The sequence below is a fragment of the Ochotona curzoniae genome, unplaced genomic scaffold, assembly GCF_017591425.1.
Source record: "Ochotona curzoniae isolate NIBS_2020 unplaced genomic scaffold, NIBS_Ocur_1.0 contig_4612, whole genome shotgun sequence".
NCBI classification, from domain to species: Eukaryota; Metazoa; Chordata; class Mammalia; order Lagomorpha; family Ochotonidae; genus Ochotona; species Ochotona curzoniae.
The window spans coordinates 4,966,542-4,990,257 of record NW_024466343.1 but is presented as its reverse complement, the minus strand read 5'-3'; the positions used below and the strand labels follow the sequence as shown (position 1 = coordinate 4,990,257).

The 23,716-nt window shown below is 35.8% G+C and overlaps 1 protein-coding gene across 1 annotated transcript in view; it reads right to left on the bottom strand.

Moving 5' to 3' along the window:
- The window catches only part of LOC121161044 (serine/threonine-protein kinase TNNI3K), a 265,903-nt gene that overhangs the window by 154,664 nt on the left and 87,523 nt on the right, over nt 1-23,716 (bottom strand). Inside the window, exons 10-17 of the mRNA XM_040987283.1 lie at nt 19,333-19,427; nt 18,286-18,435; nt 8,922-9,008; nt 8,312-8,368; nt 7,323-7,415; nt 7,186-7,243; nt 6,867-7,061; nt 6,023-6,127 (exon numbers count right to left, since the gene is read on the bottom strand). Coding sequence (XP_040843217.1) covers nt 6,023-6,127; nt 6,867-7,061; nt 7,186-7,243; nt 7,323-7,415; nt 8,312-8,368; nt 8,922-9,008; nt 18,286-18,435; nt 19,333-19,427 — 840 coding nt within the window. The remainder of the gene's footprint in view (nt 1-6,022; nt 6,128-6,866; nt 7,062-7,185; nt 7,244-7,322; nt 7,416-8,311; nt 8,369-8,921; nt 9,009-18,285; nt 18,436-19,332; nt 19,428-23,716) is intronic.

Here is a 23,716-nt window from a genome sequence, read left to right as displayed (position 1 = left end):
TTCTTGAGAAAATTGAAAATCACTCCTTCATCTATTTTGCACAGACTTAATTTCCCCAGAATTACAGTTCAGAAAAGTTAGAAATGTCATCAAAACATGTGGAATTGTGTATGCTTATGTGTGTTGTAAACATGCCATATGCCTATGTAGTTACGTATGGATCCTCTTGTATATACATCTGTCAATTTACTACATATAATTGTGTATTCTAGGACTGGTGGTCTTGAATACATTCACAAACTATTGAAATGGTCAGTCTGATAGTAATAATTTTATTTCAGTGCTATGGGGTTATGGTCTCTGTAGCATTCGTTGTTGAATGAGTGAAGGAATAAATATATTATCTTCAGGCCAATGATTTTCATAACATTTGGAATTACATTACGACTTAATTATCTAATAGTCCCCGTTCATTCTAACAGTAGCAAAGGATACAGAATTTATATAGAAAATTATTGAGAGGAATAGTTGGCACCAGGGTAGAAAAGTTGTTTCTCAACTTTGCCTGCATGTTGGAATCACCTAGACTGAGATCTCTCAATGTATACATATAATACTTGTGGCCGCAATTGGAGATCACATTTTTACTAACATTCCTTCAGTGATGTTTGTTTATATGTCAGGGAGTTTGAAAATATATATTTCTAAGAGAGTACAATCATCTTTTATTGTGAAGTGAAAAAGTTTTAAGACCTTTAGGTATAAACTAACACTTGGAACCTGCAATGAAACAAAAGAGATCAATGCAATGATGCAGCTCTTGTTGGTAGGAGGTGGGATATAACAAGAAACGAAAGAATGCATTTCTTAAAAATCATTCAAATACTAGGGGCCACACAAAATGTAATTATGTTCTTCAAATGTAAACTGGGATCTGAATTGGCAAAATCTAGAGTATGAAGATCAAAATAAGCCAGAAGCACAGAAACATGAGGAGATGATACAAATCTTGTGTTTGTGTTGTAGGGCTTTTGCTCCTTAAAGATTAAGGTACAGACACTTTAAAGAAACAAAAACAGTGCTCACTTGCAATATCAAAAACCGTCTATCTCTCTTCTATTCTAACATGGCTTCGCTTCTACTGTTATGGCATAAAATAGCATTAATAACACTAAAAGCATGTGAACTCAGACTTGATTTCTTAACTCAATTTCTTCATTTGTAAATAGAGTTAATAAACAGCATAGAGTCAGTATGAGAATAAATGAAAGCAAAAAACCTTAGCTAAGATACTCCGAGAATGTAGAACCTAAATACTTGGAAATTATAGGTATTATCATCATCACCATAAACAACATTGAACTTCTTGGTATATGCTTAAGATCTAAATCAACCATCTGAACTTAATATAGGAAGCATCAGGAAGTTTTGCTTGTTATGTGTAAAACAGAATTATTTCATTTTCTCAAGTAATTTCAAGTTACAAATATGAAAACGTCCCCTCTGTAGTCTGAAACGCTCAGGTAGCCTCTCTCGGTCTTTGTATATGTTCTTGAGAACAGTGGTTTCTTTTATTTTCATGCTTGCTATTTGTTGAATTTTATACTTAGTAGAGAACTGAACCATGGCAGTTTCTTGTCCCAGGTAGGTCATCGCATTCTGACATGATAACAAAATAGAAATGCCCCAAAATTTGGCAGAGTTAAAAGTTCATTGATTGAATATCTTCTCTCTTTATGAGATTATGTTCATTGTAGAAATATTAGATGAAGAGAATCAGATCTCTGGCTTTGAAGTCTGGGACTTGTCCAGAGTAAAGGGGAAGAAAGAATTGTACACAGATTGTGTGAATAGAAAGGCAATCAGGTACCTCTCCTCACTCTCTGATGGATATCACTGTCCCACCTCTTTCCATACTACTTCGAAAGTACAATGAAGAAACACAGGTTAGTATGCTGAGAAAAGACTACTCAAAGATTGATGGCTATTCTGCAAAGTCTAGTTTAACTCGAAGTCCTCCAGGAAATATTCCACTACTCTTTGATCTCTGATTTTCTTGAAATCCTTTGAAAGTTACTATTTAATCATTCTGGGATTTAATCATTTTCCACATAAATGGCAAAATTGGTTGCTTCCTGGACATATGTAGATTATAATAATCCTTCTGAAGGAAAAGATTCATGTTTTTTTGAGTCATGCATAATGATATGTCTGTATTTATTTGAGAACCTGAATGTTTTGTTGTTGTTACTAGATTAAAGTTTGGTAGAAAATAGATGACATTGCTTTGGTTTCTATTATTTGAATGGATTTACAATTTGTGACATTCAAAAGCTTTCATTGCAGTTCAAACATTCAGGTAAGATTAGCGGCAGCCAACATGATAACATAAACCTCCGTATGTTTTATAGTATAGGTTTTATTTTAATTTTTAATCAACATTTACTTTTTGGTGCTTCCTAAGTGGTGGTAAGAACTTGTACTTTCTTACAGAGTAACAGCATACAAATCCAATTGTCAGGCAAATGAATTGTTATGGCTAGAGGAAATTTGGAGTGATCAGTCATTTGTTTTAATGCCACATGCATGGATAGTTTAAATGGAACAACAATATTCCCAAAGCTCAAGATTATCTGTTTGTATTAGGACACATTTTTATCCGAATTTTTACTAAACACTACTGAGGCTCAAAGTTTATTAACATAAATATGTGTTTTTGAAAGTAGAGCTAAAGAATTATAAACCACAGTGAAGACATCTGTATTTGAAAACTAGTACATAACTGTGAGCAGATCCAGTTCTATATATTTACTTCTAACACTTTAATTCTACCAATTTTGTGTCTGGTTTATGTATCATACGTTTCATACCTTTATTTTCTTTCTTTTCTGCTCTCACTGTTAAATTTCTACTCTTCATTCCTTCTCGTTTCAATTATTGTGCCAATTGTCCCATCAGTTTCTTCCTTTCCCATAAAACTGGTGTTTACAAAGTACTTTCCATAATATAATATAGCTCTAATTTTGTGATTTTCAGTTCAAAATCCTTAATGCCTCATTCTTGCCTGCAGAACAAAGTCTGCACTGACTGGGTAGTACTTTTCCATCTTTTTATTCTTCTTTCCCATCTAGACAATTCTTACCCCAAATGCACTAGCTACTTTTTTATACTTTGTGCACTGAAATGATCTTGTTCTGTTTTCATGTGTAGCTGTAACTTTCCAATCCGTATCCATTTTTTTTTTTACAGTATTCCCTAAGCTTGTTTGGATCACTTCCACATTCAATCCATTCTGCCATGACCAAGTTCATTTGTCACCTCTCCTGTGCAGTTATCTTCAAACTCCTCAGAAGTATTAATATTCTTTCTGAGTGTTTTAGAAAACAGTCACTGTATTTTTAAAGAATTATCTATTTTAGACCTCAAAATATATTTTAATGTTTTTCATCAGAACTGAAATGTGAAAATATCTTAAAAGCTTGGTCTGTTTTGGCCACTGTTGTGGCACAGCAAGTTAAGGTGCTGTTTGTGATGCCTCGTTTCCACATTCAGTTCCCTGCTGGGGCACTCAGAAAGCAGTAGATGATGGCTCAAGTGTCTAGGTTCCTGTCAGGCTTGATGGAGACTCAAGAGTTCCTGTCTCCTGGCTTTAGCCCACGAAGGTTCCTGCTGTTGTGGTCATTTGAGAAGTGAGCCAGTGTATAAATGATATCTCTCTTGGTTTGCTTCTGTCTCTGCCTGTCTGTCTCTTTTTTCTTTGTCTTTCAGATAGGTAGATGGTACATGGATAGATGTATGCTTTTTAAAAATGTGACAACTTTGGTACTTTCATGTGCAAGCTATACTGCATAAGTAGCAGAAGTTCAAAGAGATATTGAACAAATGATTTAATCATTCATATTGTACTTGGTTGCTTTGAAATTGTTGTGTTTGTATAAAAGATTATGATTAGGATCTTTATGAACCCTAACTGACAATAGTGAAATGAAAACTATTGATGTCAACAAACCTGACTTGCTTCACAAACTACTCTACAGCTCCTTTGGGGTTCCACAGATGTATCTCAAGGTCTCTCCTCAGCAGTGAGAAAAGATAAATGAATAGAATTTTTCACCCCACATTCAATCTTGTGATGCTACTCCATTTTGTGTATTGATTATCAAGGAAAAACGTTTTTGAGATAAAGATTTTACTGCTAAAGGAAATATTTGTAATTCATTTGGATTCCAGCCTTGGCACACTTTGATTTTGTTTTTGTTTCAAATTTCCATTTCATAAAATGCTTCATATGAAAAGTACATGAATTGTCTATTTGGTTGGCTAAAATATCAAAATCTTAAAAAAAAAAAAAAGAGTTGCCTCAGATAGTTTTTTTATCGTGTCCCTAACACTTGAGACATGACATTCTTCCAAAGTCTTTGGGTTTCATTCTCGATATGACCTTACTGACAGGAGAACTAGTAGCAGCTGCATTTTGAGACATAACTATCTTTCTGGAAATTCTTCATGGACTTAAAAGATCCCTTAGACAAATTTCCCTAATCTGGAGAAAGAATTGGGTAACAACATCGGGGGGGTGGGGAGCAAAGAACTACCAACTAGCTTGACCAAAAGAGATCTTTACTGCGACACATGATAATGAAGCTCTCTTCAATCAAACATAAGGAAAGATCTTTAAAAGCACTCATGAAAAAAAATCAATTGACCTACAGAGGAATGACAAACTCACAGCTGACCTCTCACAGAAAACTCTACAGGCCAGAAGAGAGTGGAGTGATATATTCCAGATTCTAAAAGAAAAAAATCGTCAGCCCAGGAAAGTTTTCCTTTATCATTGAAAATGAAATAAAATTTTTCCACAGTAAAGAAAAGTTAAAAGAATACACCTCTTCCAAACCTGCCCTGCAAATGATACTTAGAGACGTTCTCTTCACAGAGAAAAGGAATAGCACTCACCAAAATGAAAAGCAGACATGAAGAACATCCCAGTAAAGTAAAAACAGAAGTCTAAATCAATGAACAACCCATTGCTACATGACAGGACCAAATTACCATCTAATTCATATTAATCCTGAATGTAAATGGCTTAAATGCATCAGTCAAACATCATAGATTAGTAGACTGGGTTTAAAAACCAAAATCCATGTATTTTCTGCCTACAAGAGACACATCTTACAAACAAAGATTAGCAGAAACTACATCTCATGCATTTTGATGTTTGTACTTTTAGTTCCATGCCTTCAAAACACCATTTTTTCTCATTAAATTCTTCACCGACTCATATATCATACAAAAGCATCATTCTCTTCAAAAAGGTTCTTGATTCTCTTTTTCGCTTCTTCAGTGACGCATCAGTCATTCAGTAGCATGTTATTTAATTTCATGGCATTTGTAAATTTCTGTTTTTTCTTCCTGTTGATTTTGTTTTGTGGATTTTAATTTAAGGGGATTCATAGTAACTGTGTACAGAGACTATCATATGTAGTGGCATGTTGTTTAACTTCATGACATTGCAAATTTCTGGGGTTTTTTTCCTGTTGTTGATTTTGTTTTATGGCTTTTCACTTGGGGTGATTTATAGTGACTGTGTAGTGGAGACTGTCGTGTCTAGATATAAGGATACAGTGCAGTGTGTATGTCTACATCCAGATTGAGGATGGACTCGCAGTGAGACTGTTGGATGTGTCATGACAGTAGGATGCTGGACTTTACCATTGTCCATGCCTGAAATGATGGACATATGTCTGTTCATGAGGACCTACACTGTAATAGTGATATGGGAGAACTCATTGCAGGGAGGTGATTTGTTGAGGGGTTGGGGGAAATCCCAGGGCATATGGGACTATATCCTAAGATGATAATAATAAAAACAAAATGGAAAAAAAGATCCCAAAGAACCAATGTTACAGCTTTCTATTTCTGTAAAATATCAAAATCTATCTCCTAATCTATGGCAACCTCTCCCCCTAACCACAGAATAGGTACAGACTCTAGTTTGCAATCAATCTAAATTGTATATCACTGAACTCTGCATTAGATTACTTGTTATTTTTTGTAAGTTCATTAGTTTGGGAGAAAATACCTGTTCAAGTCACGATGTATAATTGGCTGTGTCAGGTTGTGAAGGTACTCCATACCCTTGGCAACATCCACTGCAATAATTAATTTAGACTGCAAATCAAGAATCCTAGAATTTAAAAGTAGATTTAATGGAGATGAAATAGTCAAAGCCAATAGCATATCTTTAAAAAATCAAAAAGTAAGTGTGATTGTCTACTCTGCAATTTGACTTTTTGCTGTATTGGAGGTTAAGCTAAAAATTTTGCAAATTGGAAATAAAATAGATTTCTACACCAGAAACTGCATAAATGTAGATCAATTCAGACATGTAGCATTTCATTATTAAAATGCTACATACTATTTTTGCAATCTATTTGTAATGCTATACTTAATTTCTTTGTAATAATATAAAAATGAAATTATTTTAATCACTGAGTGAAATCACATTTTAATTACTGTATGTATATATCTAGGAAGTGAACTCAAATTAGAATTGTATAAGACCATTTCTTTTTATAACTTTCTTTTATAAATACTGTGGGCCTGGTAATTATTTCTTTCTGAGCTTACAAATGAGTATATCTGATTTCCTGGTATGTTCAATTTAGCCTATTTTTTTTGTAAGCTTTAGTTGCCAAGTTAAATTTCTTAAAATTTTACCATCAACTGAGTTCCTGTTAGGAAATCACAGAAGTATTTTTAGTCATTGGAATAAAACTATTGGGCATGAATTATAAGTCACATTTAAAATACCATACTTGGTAACACATAGAAGTTTGAAGGCGAAGGTACACACAGCCTCCCAGGTGTACCAAAGGCAATTCTATTCCCATATGCTATGATAAATCAGAATCAGAGATCCTTACCTCTTCTGCTCATGAAGGAGACTGAACAGAGAACCTCCTGATACATATTGAGTGACAATGGCAAACTGGCTGGGATCGTTCAAGCAGGCTCCCACAAGCTGAATAACACAGGGATGATTGAGCTGGCACAGAATGGACACCTCCCGGCAAAACATATCTACATCTGATTTGGAGCAGTAGGTGTTGGCTCGGTAACTGAAAAGGCAGCAACAGGAAATCCTCACCAACAGATGGATGCAAACAAGGGGCTTGCCATACATATGCTTCTCAAAGGTTGCAACTCCACCTGCATGCTCAGGGTTTTCATTTGCATTCTTACCGTTTTATGGCTACTATTTTATTTCTGCATCGTCCCTTGTACACTTTCCCAAAAGAACCTAAATTGGATTAAGAAAAATAAACACATATTATCTTGGGCTCGTTACACTAAAGCAGACTGAGGATTTCTTAAGTTACCTGAGCCAATCATTTCATGGAACTCAATTTCTGAGAGTTGAAGGTGGAAGTGTGAAGGCAATTCAGCTCTTAGGAGAAGAACATCCGCCTTTTCTGCAAGCAGGAACAAGCACTTTATTTTTTTGAAATAAAAATAAAAAATGGATATGTATACACACATCCGTAATCTGCTTACAAAAACATTAAGATTTAGTTTATTTAAAACATTTAATTTTCCAAATGCAACTGACTATTCGACGTTACTAAAAATCTTGTCACAATTGACCTGTGACTCCTCAATTAAAAGCTGTTAGTTCTCCATCTGATTCACTCCACTTTTTTTTTTTTAATCAAGGCTACAGAATAATTTCTTCACCTATCCCTAACCAGTTATCTGCATGACATGGCAACCCTGGAGTGTACTTGATTTCATATCATGATAATGATTTTCATATGGTTAATCCTTCAGCAGATTCCAACAAACTTATTCAAGTATGTATAAGTTGAACCTAAATAGATCCCAATTAACTGACAGGAAATAGGCATATGAAAAATTCCTGAAAAATCACTCAAATAAAATAAAAATAAAAGATAAAATTATAAATAGTGAAACACATGTTTATGGTAGACTTGCACTATTTAATCTGTTCTAATATTTTTAATTTCTAAGTGTAGAATTTGAGGAAGTTTCCACGTTCTTACTTATTTGAGTTACTTGAAAAACTATTTTAAAAAAATAGAAAAATTATCCCTAGTGCTTCTGAAAGAAATATTAGTATTGCTGATGATGTTTTACCAAAAATTCTCTAATATTTGAAATTTTCATTGCTATAAATTCAGGAATTGGAAGGGCACAATGGGCAAGTTAAACAATGAGAATAGTATGTTGGTAATATTGCTGCTTATAAAAACTATTATTTGTAATATGTAAAACAAAATTGAAAGCTATCACAGTGGAGGCAATAATCATCCTTAGATATAATTATAACAATTTTCCATGATATAAGTACCTTTTGTCATGCTTTTGATCTTCCCCAAGGGGGATGGAACAGACACATAGGAGCCATCTAGAAATCAAATTAGAGAGTTGGAAGTAGCAATAATTTCCCTCCATTTAAACGTTTATGAAAAGAAGTAGGTGATAAAACCTTGTAAAACCACAGCTTAAAGCTCGCATCTTCCTGAGTCTGAAACTATACTAGTGTTTATTTTGAAAGTGCATAAAAGGAAATTTTAAAATGCAAGCTGTGGCAGATTCCATCATATTTCATTTATGTCCAGCTGCAAGTATTTTCTGTCCTGCATTAATAGATTACTGAAATGGAAAATATCTACTCTCAGCTCACCCATATCACCCAATTCATGCAGAAGCATAATGAAATCCAGTCCCAGAAATGTTAAACATGTAAGAAATGCAGATCCATGGATTAGGAAATGGCACCATAGAGATTTCTTTGTTTTGTGTTCAGCTTCACTTAGAAACGACTTTTCTTAAAATTAAGCTAATCTGTCATCCTACATTCACCCCATCCTAGCTCCAGAATGATAAAAACTTAAACCAGGTTTACCTTTAGACACAGGATTATACAAAGTTGAAAACTTTGTTAAGACAGTGGTTACCTCCTCCAGGCTGAGAATATTCATTGCAGGGCAATTCCTCCTGGGGTCGCTCATAATGTTTTAGGAGTGTGACAATGGCATCATGTCCTGTATGAAAACAAGAAAAGATCTTAATTTGTTTTTTTTTTACTTAGCCATTGCTGATCCACAAAAAATACAGAACATATCCTAAGGGATCCTATATTGAAATAGGAATTTTATTCTTTATTTATTTACTCATTTAAAATCATTTTAAGATACCTGTATGTTAGACACTGTATTAATGACTATGGTGAGTACAATGAAAAACATGACTAGACACCTATCCCTAAGCCAAACAAATTCTTGGGCTCTAGCCCCTCCGATTTTGATTGAAAACAGCTGTAACAGGACATGAGCACTGCATTAGTAACCAGGTCCCAGGTGATGCTGATAAGCAGCCTACATTCTGGGTACTAATAAGGGAGAGCTTTGGGGGTTAGGGCAGAGACCTTGGATTTTAGTATCAGTGAGATGGTGAACCACTAGAGGGGTTTTCATTGGCTGAAGGTCATGGCTTTCCTTTTTTAAAAGTTCCTTACTTCCAGGTTGGAATGATACATCTTTGTAAGATCGTTTCAAAGACTAAGAAAATGTGCATAATATGCTTTATGATTCTAACACGAAAATATCTTCTCACTTTTCCTTTGCTTACCTTTTTGACCCAAGCATAATAAATAAACTTGGAAAAAAATTTTAAATTGTCTTGGGAACTTCAGATTAATCTTCTAAGTTCCACCATGTTCCACTGCTGCTATTGAAAATGATCACAAAATCAGCGACTCAAACAGCCTAAATTTTTCAGTGGTCTTCTATGGATAAAACCAAGGTGTCAACAGGGCTCTGTTTCTTACCAGGGACCTCAGGGTAGAAAGTGTCCTTGTGAGTCCCTTTCCTACAGCTTCGAGTAATAAGGTTATTTCCACTTTTCCCTATCTAAGGATCTTTCTCATTATATCCACTGGATAATTTAGGGTCATCTTGTTTTATGGTCAGCTCATTAGCAACCTTAATTTCCCTTTTCCATGTAAGACAATATAGTCACAGGTTCTGGGTGATAGAACTAGACACTTTTGCAAAGGTTCCATACTGTCTGATTCCACATCAATATGACCTTTCTTTTAGATCTTTAAGAGTATAGGATCAGGAGGAAAACAAAAAAGTATTTCTGTTTTTTCTAAAGAGATATTCCATTTGCGGGGACGGGGGACAACTCCAAACCCTTAGCACCTGTCCAAATACAGCAAAGCTTATCCACAGAGCCCACCCCCACCTGTCTCAGCCCCTCTGTCCAATTGCCTTCCACTGACAGATGAGGGCCTGATGCTTTCCCCAGTGAAGCAGAAAGTTGCATCCTGCATCCTGGGTGCGGTGTGAGTCGGTGATCACACCCCTGATGTTACCTTTCATTTCGACAGCTCTCTTGGCTCCACTTGTGCTGAGCAGTTTTAATTTCCTGCCAGCACAGTGGCACAATTTTCTGGCATTTTCTTTAGGATGCTTTTCATCAAGAGTCTAATGAGTGCCTGGGTTCTGGCTGATGATAAGCATAAGGCTGCCAGGGAAATGCCAAGAGGCCCCCCTGTTCTGGAAGGCATCTCTGCATGATTTCCCACCTCCTGCTAACTGTGGGCACCCACGTGTAGGAAAATTCTCTGCTGCTCTGACTGTTCTGACAAGCCACTAAAGTGTATGCAAAAAAGCCTGAAAAAGTACCCGCTTTGCAACACTAGGCAACAAGGAGTTAAGCAGAAAAAATAAAAAATAAAAAAAACATCTTGATGGGGCTCAATAAATAGACTTGTTAAGCCGACTCATGATAATGGATACACTCAGATAAGCAAGGCCGACTAATGGAACATGGCCAGAGATAATCAAACTTCCACTAATTAAATGAAATGTTTTCCTGTATCTCAGAATTTACTATCTACATCCAACTGTTTTACCCAAATAGGAGGTTGCTATGTTATTAGCTTAATGCAGTTTTAATAATGATTTGCACTTTCAGAGTATTATTCATTGGTGCACCTGAGGGTTTTGGTACATGTGATTCCATGCAAGCATGAGCTCCATCGCTTCCTGCTCCCTACCTCCCAGTCTTTGTCTCACCTAAACACTGTGCTCTCCCATGCTCCTTTTATCAGTTTTATATGGTATGATTCCCCTTTACCCACAAACCTCTTTGATTCCCTTTCAACTTTTTGTAAAAGTGTTTATTTTAAAGCCTATACCTGTAACATTACAAGTAACTCCAAATGGCTATTATACAGACAGTCATGTTTCTGTATCATCCTGTACACACTGGAGCTTCATACTTATTTGAGGAGATATAAAGTTTCTCTGATTTCTCTAAAAGATTCTCTCTGCATCCCCTAACATTTCAACTGAGAAGCAATGAATTCCAAATCTCATCCTTTGCTGTGAGAAATATTTTAAGAGCTAGATTTGGAAACCGATGGCAATTGACACGAGCATGAAGATCTTCTCATAACTGTGCCTCTCAGACCTTTTGGGGTCCAAAGCTAACAAAGAACATAGGAATTGGTCTTAATCGCAGATTCCAAGAAATTGTTGTTGGATTCATATATATTTCAGCCTCAGGTTTCATATTGGACCTTGCCCAATATTCCAACATCACCCTTTCTCATTATGTGACTGAAATATTTCCAGAAATATTGAAAGGTGGGATCAGAGGACAGCTTCGGATCTTGCTCTGATATAGATCACTTCCCTTTGACAATCTTACTCCTATATGCTGTCAATTACAACAGAGGCAACAACAACAACAACAAATCCTTTCTGAAATTTCTCAAGACTTATACCTAAAAGCTGTCTTGCCTTTATATCAATGTGAAGGGATTCAGAAACCCTTTGGGCCACTATTCCTGTCTCTTAATTACCATGCCCACACGAGACTATCAACACTCTGCCTTAAGATGAGTATCATTATATTTTCACAAATAGTAATGTACTGCACTTGATCTTAGTCAAAGGGCTGAGAAGCGATACACAAATAGTGATGTAAAACCATTAGTTTTACTTCCATATCCATATCATGTTATCCCATGTGTCCCAGTATTTTCTCACATAGCTCCTCTGCCTCTGCACCTCCGCTTCCTCTGGAAGGCAGATGTTTAGACTATGTATCTTTGTTATCTAAAAACTTGAAGAGAGTTATATCTACACATGTATGAGAAATTATCAGCTTAATGTTGTGCTAATCAAGTTTTAGATATTATTTATATGCATATAAGTAAAGAGATATGTAGTCATTTGATATGGTAGTTTGAAAACATGTTCATAGATTTGATCTTCCCTATTTGCAGGGGAAACTCCTGTGAAATAAAGAGGCTTGCAAACATGTGTCATGAATTGCACAGAATAATGCATGTTAAAATTATACCTCTATGATATTTTGATTATTTCAACATTTCCTTGGTTTTAATTCAGTTCTAATATTTAAAAATTAATGCTATACCTTGAGACATAAATAAGATATTAGTATAACTAAATAATATTTGCTTTTAAGATGGGTCTTGGGAGATCTGAGTGTTATATATAGTTTCATTATAGGGTTTATAAAAATACTCATCACCTACATCAAAGTTTTTGTCACATAATAAATCATATCAAAATCAGAGAAGAACATGGTGTCTCAGAATTTTGTAGACTTAGTTGCAGCACTGCTCTGCACTTCATTACCATCAGTTTCATTGAGAATCTGTTGTATCTTGTTAACTCTAATAAGAACTGTGCAACATGGTCTTTACTATCCTCATCTGAAAATTATGAATTTGTGGGCAAATGCTAAAAGATGTCAACCTGTGCAATACTGACAAATTGGATGGAACCTGTGCTTAGAATTATTCAATTTTGGAAAAAAAAAATTTTTTAATTTTGGTAGTAAGAGCATGAACTCTGAAATAATATAGACCTCTGTTTGGTTCTAGTTTTTATTTAGCAGTGATTAACAGCATTAAATCCAATTCTTTATGGGATAACAGCAATTTGAAATGTTATTTTAATAATTAAATTCCATATAAACAGAAATTCACGTTATAAAATAGGTTCATTATCCATTTTAAGTATACAGATTTTTGCATATTTTAAACTTAAAATATTTTTATGAATTATGTCCTTGATTCAATGAAAATTCTTCCCATTGTAATAATACTACATGCTATTTGGGGGTTTTTTTTTGTAATCTTTAAAAGTGAAAGCAATTAAACATGTATAAAGTTAACTGCTACACCCAAAATCACACATGGATTTGAAATGCTGAGTTAATCCCTTAGTCACTTTGCTACATCATGAGAAATTGACTCTAAAACACTCAGTTAGGTTTACAAAACAAAGTGCTTAGACTCCGGACAGATAGGACTTGGTAAAGAAGAGGCCTGAAAATTTATAGTTCTTTTTCGGAAATTTAGCAAAAAAAAAATCTACCTCTTCTTATTTATATTTCCCTACTCTCATCTCTGGTTTATTTATTTATTTATTTATTTATTATTTTGCTAAAAGCTACAGAAACTCTAAATTATAAGATTTCATTACTTTTAGAGAATTCATTATAGTCAATTTATTAAAAATAATTCATACCCTACTACCTTTGTCAAAAGAAATGAACAAAGTATATATCATGGTACAGGGACCATGCTTTTTATTGTTTTTGCTCACTTACTCACTAGGTCTACAGCTCCAGTTCTCTGTCACCATGAATTAGAGTGTTTCAGTTGTATACAAATATTGTATTCTGGATAATTAGATATAGGGATAGGAGTCTCTGTAAATTTCTTTAACTGATGTCAGTTCTGAAGCAAATAAAAAGTTTTTACTTCTGTTTCTGGTTTAGGTTGTTTTCTGACCCTAAACTATTTGATATAAAAAAAAATGCTTTTCTTTGTCAAAAGCAGCCTTTTCAGATCTAATTGCAGACACAGTGTTGAGCTATGTGTTCAATTCTAATTGGCTGAGATCTTTTCAATTTGCTAGTTTCACATTTAATGCGATGAAAGTATGATTATATGCAGGTCTTTTCAATGGGTTTTCCAGACTGGTGATTAGGATAGAGGATGTGAACATAAATAGGCTTCTGGCTGCTTCTGATGGCCAATTTAAATTGATCCATACAAGTTGTTTTTAACCAAGGGAAAGAGCAGAACAAACCCGAGTGAGACAGCTATCACCACTCTGTATCTCTAAGCAGTAGCAATATGGCACAGAACTTTGAAACCTAAGCAGGCTATGTAGAATCAACATCACCAGGAGAGTTATTTCCCAAACTGATTTTCATCTCTTCCAGTTAAAAGGGTTATGTATATGGAGAACATTCTTCATATTTGATCATACAGAGAACTATGGTTAGTAAACTCTTTACTGGAAATATTGATAAACAGAATTCCAGAGCACTCCTGAAATGTCTTATTCATTCTAACAGAGAGAAGTACTGCTGAGAAGGATTCCAGAGTGTTTTCTTTAGAGGATAGGCTATGTTGAACTGTGCATTTGGGGCATATGCAAAAGCAGTTATTTTCAAATAGATAACATGTAGAAGCATTTCTACATCATCCTTGTTTACAAAGAGGAAACCCCAAGAGCAGTTTTGGAATGCTTCTTGAACTTTATCAGAATGCCTATGAAAACCCTTAGTATTATCATTTTAGCTAACTTTGTGACTTTCTCCCCAAAAGAGAAAGAGAAGCATTTATTTATGCAAAAACAGCAAGGACTCTGTACTATTAACAATGTAAATGAGGCCATTTCAATCCTCTTTGAACACATGAAAACAGTGCATTATTTACCAAAAAAAAATAATAATAAAATAAAATAAAACAATTTTATTTGCTGGTTTGGCTTATCTTGCTCTAGAACATATGTAAAACACCCATCTGTCTCATAGATATTAATGTTCAATTTGTAAAAATACATAGAAATTCTGAATTCAACCCTGATTCCTATCACACTAGTTGAATAAATAAAGGTGACAAAGCTGACATATGTTGGAAAGACTAATCAGCAAATTCTGTAAGCGAAAGGATTTTTGTTGTGGTTTGGTTGGAAATCTTAGAAGCTTGCACAATGATTCACTGTATCAAAAGGTGTAGTATTCCGCAAAGTAAAGAAATAAATAAAAGCGAAGCCAGTTGTTAGCTCTCACTCTCAATCAGCTAAGAACAAACCAAGCCAACTCTTGTGAAGAGAAAGCCGCAACAGCAGTTTCTGTGCTGCCTCTGAAAGACTAATGCTTTGTAAACAGTCTTACTCTGAAACTCGCACTGTGTGTGGAACACTGTCTAAGAATCTCTTGAAAAAATGCAATTGGATTGAGAAGCTAGAATTTAATGATATTTCTCCCAAAACCTTAGATTATTTATTGCTTTCTAAAAGATACTCATATACGAAGCAGAAGGTCATCGTACATAATAGTACACACATACTTTTCATCAAGACATGTATAAGACACATATTTGAACATTAATAGCATCAAATCAAAAAGTACTCAAAAGTTTGTGAATAGTAGACTGAATGAATTATGATGTATTCATGACACATTATCATATACTACAAAGAACTGACCATCCAGCCACCTGTAATTATGTGAATGGATCTCACAAACTGTCAGCAAGGGAAACCAGAAATGAAAAGTGTACACTTTAACACTTCGTTTTAAAAAATACAAAAAGAAGAACTGTCAGAAGAAGGCAGTGGCACTGTCCTTGGGAGAGTGATTGAAGGAGAATATAAGTGGGGCATGGAGGGGCTGATCACATTCAGCGCCTTAATCTGTAAGCTATAGGTTCAGTCTAAACATTTGTGGAGTTGTGTTTTTATAATATATACTAAGCTGTTTACATTTTTGTATATATAATACCCAAATAAAAATTAAACAATATAGTCATCTAACTCATTACTTCGAATCCCAAGTCTGCCCACTTATCTATGAGCTATCTCCTATGTCATTTTTTCACTAACAGATTTCAGATCTGTATATTTAATTTTTCTACTTGATTATCCCAAAGCAGCTCTCTATTTTCCAGTTTATCTACTTTCATTCATCATCCCATACTTCTTCTTTCACTTATTGATTTTCGTATACTACATCAGGTAGAAATCCTTTTAGATCAAATGGTTAGACTATGAAATATTACAGTTGTGCATTGCATTTTTAAAAAGATTTTTATTTTAGTTTTGTTGAAAAGTCAGATACACAGAGAGGAGGAAAGATAGAGGAGATCTTCCATCCGCTGATTTACTCCCGTAGCAGCCACAACAGCCAGAGCTGCACCATTCCGAAGCCAGGAGAATGGAGCCTCTTCCTGGTCTCATATGTTGATGCAGGACCCCAAGGTTTTTAGCCATCCTCAACTGATTTCCTCTGCCAGAAGCAGGGAGCTGAATGGGAATCAGGGACACCAGGATTAGAACCAGCATTTATATGAGATCCCGGCTTGTGCAAGGCAAGGACTTTAGCCGCTATGCTAACACATTGGGCCCAGTGCATTGCACTTTTAAGTGTGATCTTTTAAGATAGAAAAATATGGCGCTGATATACATATACATATGTGCACACAAATACTTATATTTATATGTATATATAAGTAAATATACATATATATTTCAGTACATAGTTTTAACATTCCAAAAGATAATGCAATTATCCTAATTTAAAATAATCACTAAAATATTTCCTAAAAGTCTTACATGCTTTTTAAAGCCACATTTTTCAATGACAGTATATGCTATACTATGTTAAATGCAAATCTAAACTCCTTAGGCATATATGTGTATGTAGATCTTACTGTGGAAGTGAATCTTAAAAACAATGACAGAGATGCTAATGTGCCTTCTGAATAAAATCTTTACTTATATGCTCTTGGGATATGCAATTTGTTATTGATCATCTGTACTTTTCACTGTTTTTGCTACTGCTATCAAAACTAAAATGCTAATTATAGACTTTTATTTTGTGCTGTACACTTTTGTCAGTAATCTCCATTATGTTATATTATCTCAGTTAATCATTATAAACTTCTTGAAGTAAAAGTTGTTATCCTCATTTTTGGACTGGTGTGTGGTGGTAGGCAATGTTCCATGCTAACAAGACCAACTCTAGATCCCCATGTGGGCTGGTACATGAGTCTGACCCATACAGATCTTCCAGTCTCCCCCCTCCAAACCACCAAGCCTCAGTCCCCTCACTTTCCTGTAAGTGCAGTGGTGCTGTCATTGAGTGTCCTCAGAATACATTCCTCTCCCACATGTAATGTGACCTTATCCATAGATATCCTTAGGCAGTAATTCCAGACATCCAAGACCCCAGAGCTTGCCTCTGAGTGGCCAGTGGGCAAAGCCTAGCTCAGTTATTGCTCTCATTGCCCTCAAGCTCAAGATTCACCCACCACTTCGCAGCAGTGGATGGGGTGGAGGTTATTGCGGTTGCTCCAATTAGGCTGCAGCTTCCACTAGTGTATGTGGAGGCTGAGTGTGTAGTGGGCAGGGTCAGGGCAGGCTGCAACACCCATTGGTTTGTGTGAAAGGTAGGGCTGAAGACAGAAGTAATCCAGGAATTGCAACCACTAGCATGTACATAAGCTAATAGAGGCACTGAACTCTGCCGGACTCTATATTGATAAGTACACACAAGAATCGGATCTGGGATCACCTGATATGAAGTTTCTGTAGGGATCCCCCCAACTGAATTGCTGGATTCAGAACCCAACCATGGAGAGAATCGCAGGTTCCATGGTCTGACTTGTGGACTGCACGTATCAGAGCTGGGACTCCTCAATGGCTTAGATGGAGCAATAGACAGCATACCCAGGTGCACATGGAGGACATGATAGTACATGGAAGTTTGCAGAGGACACCTGGTACCATAACACAGGACAGAGGACAAAACAAATTGATGAACTACCCCAGCCAAGAGTTGTCAGTGAATATTTGGGCAAACAAAGACTCTAAGGTGGACTGTGCCAACCGATTCTGGAGAGATTTCATCATGCTTGGAGTGGCGAGATTGGCAGTAATTTGGAGCTGTTGAACTATTAAAACCTCATGAGTAGCACCTTCAGAGCATGCCCCACATCTGGGACCCACCTGTGTTGCACCATCTGTGTTGGTGCCAGGTGGCTTTCCTCCATCCCAGGGTGCAGAGGTGTTTGGGAGGCTGGGTGTGGCTTCTCTGCTTGTCTTCTACCTTCCCCCAGAAACAGGAAGGTAAAAGAGAGAATGTGGAAATAATGGTTTCACCCAATTTCCTGAAGTCTTTGACCCTGATTACCCTAATCAGCTATGTACAGATCATTTAAAATAAAAAATTAATATTTTTTAAAAAAATTGCAAATACCTCTTTCATATGCCCACATCAAGCATGTCTGCTCATCTTTTTCACCACTAGACCTGCTGGGATCACAGGCTACTAGATTCATATCAGCACCATTATCCAGTAAGAACTGAACCAGGTGAATGTGGCCATGGTAGCAAGCAGAATGCAATCCTGTAATAGAGAACAAAAGAGTGGAATGAGAAAAGAAGAAAACTGCACCTAGAATTTCAAAAACCAGTCACCACAATAGAATAGCATTGTCCTTAGAGTTTTGAGATAAAGATTAATTGGTACATAATTATATCACTGAGAAAACAAAACAAAATACTTTAAGTTGGAGTAGTACATTCTAGTGGACCTTTTATGTATATGCTATTTTAGTCAGACTCAATTTCTAGTATTTCTACATCTGCTATAATTATCAAGAACAAGTGTTAACTTCTTTACATAGAGACAAAATGAGTACTCCAATGGGCATATTTGTCATGAACTAAAGGCAGGAATGTTATTATTCAATCTGCTCTTGGTAGGGATCATAAAGGAGTACATTAACTATATACTTTAACAAAATATTTTTTAAATATTTATTTTAAAGATCTATTTATTTTTATTGGAAAAGAAAATATACAGAGAGGGAAGATATACAGAGAGGAGAGACAGAGAGGAAAATCTTCTGTCTGATGACAGTGACTGCAACAGTCAGTGCTGCGCCAATCCGAAGCCAGGAGCCAGGAACTTCCTCCAGGTCTCCCATATGGTTCCAAGGCTTTGGGCCATCCTCAACTGCTCTCCCAGGTCACAAGCAGGGCGCTGGATGGGAAGCGGAGCATCTTGGATTTGAATAGGGAACCCATATGGGATCCCTGCATGTTCATTCAAGGTAAGGACTTTAGCTGCTAGGCCACTGGGCCTGTCCCTAACAAAATACTTATACTGATGGATATTCCCTCTGCATTTTATTATCATTCACTGTCAAATCACATAAAGCCATCTAGGCCACTCCTGCTGCCCACTTTTGCTAAGCACACCAAACTTTCTTGCACGTCAGGAATTGAATGGTCATCTTACCTGTGTGTCCATCCCTTCCTTGGTGATTGATATTTATGACATTCTGATCAAGAAGGAATTTAACCAGGTCAATGTTCTTGCCATAGGTACAGGCACTGTAAAGAAACAACAAAGAACAACATAAGACTTTGTTTTGGGATTGAATTATGTCCTCCCTAAATTCATATGGTGAAGTCCTACTTGCTAGATCCTCAGAATGTGAGCACATGTAGGCATAGTGTCCATGAAACAGATAACTATGCTAAAATAGAGTCATTAGGGCATGCTTAATCCAGTGTAACTACTGCCATTATAAGAAAAGATTAGAAAACAGTATGTGAAGACACAGTGAGAAGTTGGCCAACCTCAATCCAAGGAAAAAGGTGTCAGAAGAAGCCCATCTTTAAATACATCAATATTAGACTTCAAACTTCCACAATTTTGAGAAAATAAATTTGTGGTTTTGTTAGGTAAAATCAGCCTATAGTATTCTGTTATAGTTGCCTTAAAAAACAAACACAGCCCTGATTAACACATGTTGTTCCAGATGTCAAATGTATACAAGAGTACCAAGGAGACAAAAAAAAAAAAAAAAGGAAGGATGCAGTGATGAAACAACTGAACACTGCTTCACTCCCAAATGGCAGCAACAACAAAGTCTGGGCAATCCTGAAATAAGGAGCCAGGACCTGTATCCTGATCTTTCACATTGGGGGTAGCATCCCAAATACTTGGCCATCGTCTTCCTTCCCAGGTAGATGAGTGGTATGCTGTGTCACATAGAGCATCCTATACTCACACTGGCATTCCAGTAAGGGATGCAGTATAGCAAGTGGTGGCTTGTCTTGCTGTGTCACAATGCCAGGCACTCCATGAACTTTTGGAAGACTCTGTATTTTAGCATCCAAGAGAAGTAAGTTTTTTACAGGAAAATTTACAACTTGACTTATTGCAGTACTTAACTGAAATTCTGATGCAAATGTTTACAGAAAAAGCTAACACGCATAGAGCTAGTTGTAGAAAGATATGGTATCTATAATATGAGATCTCAATTTCTGACAATTGATTCTCTTCTTGTTATCATTTTCAGCAACAATACTGTGCTTTGAAATCTCAGAGAGCTATCGTCACGGAATCTATCAACGGGCAAAGCCCCATACACATTATTAGTTAAGGAACATAGATATTTGGTTATTGAAGACAAGAAAGTTTGGTGGATCTTATTTTCTCTCCCTCACAGGGTCTTGCCCAAGTTATTTTCTCTAGTGAGATGCCATTCATCTTTCATCTACTGAAATGCTGTTTGCTGTATAAAGCATTCTTGTGAACCAAAGGCAGATTACACTGATGTCTCATATGCTCCCTTGTCACGTCAGTTTTAAGGCACTCATTGCCTTATGTTCCAGTGGTAGACACATTTCTGCTTATCTTCATACCTTACAATGCAGCTCCTTTAAGGACAGGAAGAGTCCTGGCACCTAAATGTCTGTCTAGCTACAACACAAGGAAGGTTCTTAGTAATTGTTTCTTGAATAATTGAATGCATCAGAGGCCACTGTATCCTTGCAATATGTCATATCACCATTAAAGTATTTGCATTATAAACAGGACACATAAAACTACAGTTAATATTTCATGGTCAAAATTGCCTCACTGATTCTTTTCCAAGCAACTATTTACTGGAAATAGAGTTATGAATATGAAGAAATATATATATATATATGTATGTATAGTTGAAAGGTAATACTTCAAAGGGAGAAGCCTCATCCATCAATCCATAAGTCACTAAAATTGAAATAGATATTTGAAGATTGTACATATTTATGGGATGCTATGTGATGACTCCTTAAGTGTATGCATTTTGTGGTATCCAATGAGGTTAAATTTATTTATACTCTCAAATATTTTATTTTTAGTTATAATAAGAGCATCAGAATTTATCTTAGATTTTTAGGAGAAATATTCAGAAAATGAATCTAATCCATCATAACCTCAAAGTTAACAGAGCCCAAAACTTAGTCCTGTTTGTCTCTACATTTGTATCTGTCAATCAGTATTTCCTAATATTTCCCATCCCACTTCCACCTCTAGCCTATGATAACCACAATTATAGTTTCAATATCTACAAGATGACATTTTAAAGTATTGATAATATTTTAAAATATAAAAATATTACACATATTACCGGGCTCATGTGATTCTTGTCCTCCAGCGCTTGTCTCGTTTCACTTAACATAATAACCATCATGATCCATTCATATCTTGTAAGATTTTTTTCACCTCTTTAATTAAATTGATTACTGAAACTGGGATTACTTTTTTATGCATTTTTGATGCATTGTAATGTGGTCAGAAAACATGCTTGATATGAATTCTGGTTTTTTGATTTTGTTGAGACTTGTTTTGGACCCACCACATGATCCATAGAATAGTCTATGTGCTACTGAGACAAGTGTGTGCTCTGCATCTTTTGAAAGGAAGGATCTGTAAATGTTATTAGGTCAACTGATCTACAGTGCAGTTTACTTTTGCTGTTTCCTTCCTAATTTTCTGCCTAATGATCTGTACACCTCTGAAAATAGAGAGTTAAAGACCATTCCTATTATTTTATTAAAGTCTATCTCTCCTTTTAGATACAGTAATATTTTCCTTGTGTATTTGGTGTTCCAACATGTAGTTGTTATTTTTCTTGCTGCATTAAACTTCTTATTTTTACTATTTCTTAATTTATTTTTATTATTAAATTTTATAGATAAAAATATTTTTAGCTGATAAAAGTATTGCTATTTTTCTACCATTTTAATTTTAGTCATTCTGTGTTGTTAGAAATGAAATTTTCTTGTAAGTGACTTAGATTTGGGTGCTGCTTGTTAATTTATTTGGTTACTCTGTTTTTCAATTTTTAATCTAATCCACAGACATGTAATGTAATCATTGATAGTGTTCCTCTCCTTTCCTCTCCTCCCCTCTCCTTTCCTTCCCTCTCTTCCTTCCTTGCTTCCTTCTTTTCTCTCTCCTTTCCTTCTTTCTCTCTCTTTCTTCCTTTCTCTCAAGAGAAAAACAATAGAATAGGAGAAAAATTTAGAAATTATGCAACCAATAGAGGATTAATAAACAGAATATATAAAGACCTCAAGAAACTCAACAATCAAAGAATCTAATCAAGAAATGTGCAAAAGGCATGAACATGTAGTTTTTAAAGATTTACATACAAGTGGCAAATAGATACATGAAAACAAAAATACCTAGGATCACTAACCACCAGGAAAATACACAAAGACATCATAATGAAGTATTATTTTGCCCCAGATTGAATGGCTATCACCCAAACATCAAACAAACAATAAATGCTGGTGAGACCATGAGGAAAAGGGCACCCTAGTTCACTATGAGTTTGAATAAAAACTATAGCCATTATGGAGGCTGGTATGTTGATTCCTCACATATTTGAAAATTGATCTGCCACTTGACACAGTGATCCCATACTTGGGAATTTACATAAGTGAAATGAAATCTGTATATGTATACCAATGTTCATTACAGCTCAATTCACAATAATTAAAGTAATAAATGAAGCCAGACATTCAGCAACAGATGGCTGGATAAAAAAATTGTAACATACACAGCATGGAATACTATTGAGCCATAAACAACAATGAAACCTGTGTTTCACAGCAAAATGGAAGTAAGTACAAACCATTATACATAATGAAATCAGCCAATAACAAAAAATAAATAGCTTATGTTTTCTTTGATCTGCGGTATGTAATACATAGAGCTAAAAAAAAAAATGTGATTTATATAGCCGAGATCGACATTTTGAAATCCAATTGTTTTACGGTTGTAGTCTATATTCTTCAGATACACAGATTATTTTGACTTGCTAGCAATTCCATACCTGTTGGAGTGTTCAACCTGTGCTTGCTAAGCAAACTTAAAGCATGCAATTTAAAAACAACAACAGCCAACCAAACAACCAAACAAAACCAAGACGAAATAAGGAAGGAAGAGAATGTATGTGAAGTTCAGGAATAAGGGAGGGCGGGGTGGGAAGGACCATTGTACCCAAAATATGTATTGAGAAATTTGTCAAATGTGTTCACTACATATGTGAGTATGTATAATAAATTAAAATTAAAAACAAGTGGTAGGGCCTGGTGCCATGGCCTAGCGGCTAAAGTCCTCGCCTTGAATGTGCCGGGATCCCATATGTGCACCGGTTCTAATCCCGGCAGCTCCACTTCCCATCCAGCTCTATCATCCAGCTCCCTGCCTGTGGCCTGGGAAAGCAGTCGAGGACGGCCCAAAGCTCTGGGACCCTGCACCCGCGTGGGAGACCCGGAAGAGGCTCCTGGTCATGGCTTTGGATCGGCGCAGCATTGGTCTTTGTGGCCACTTGGGGAGT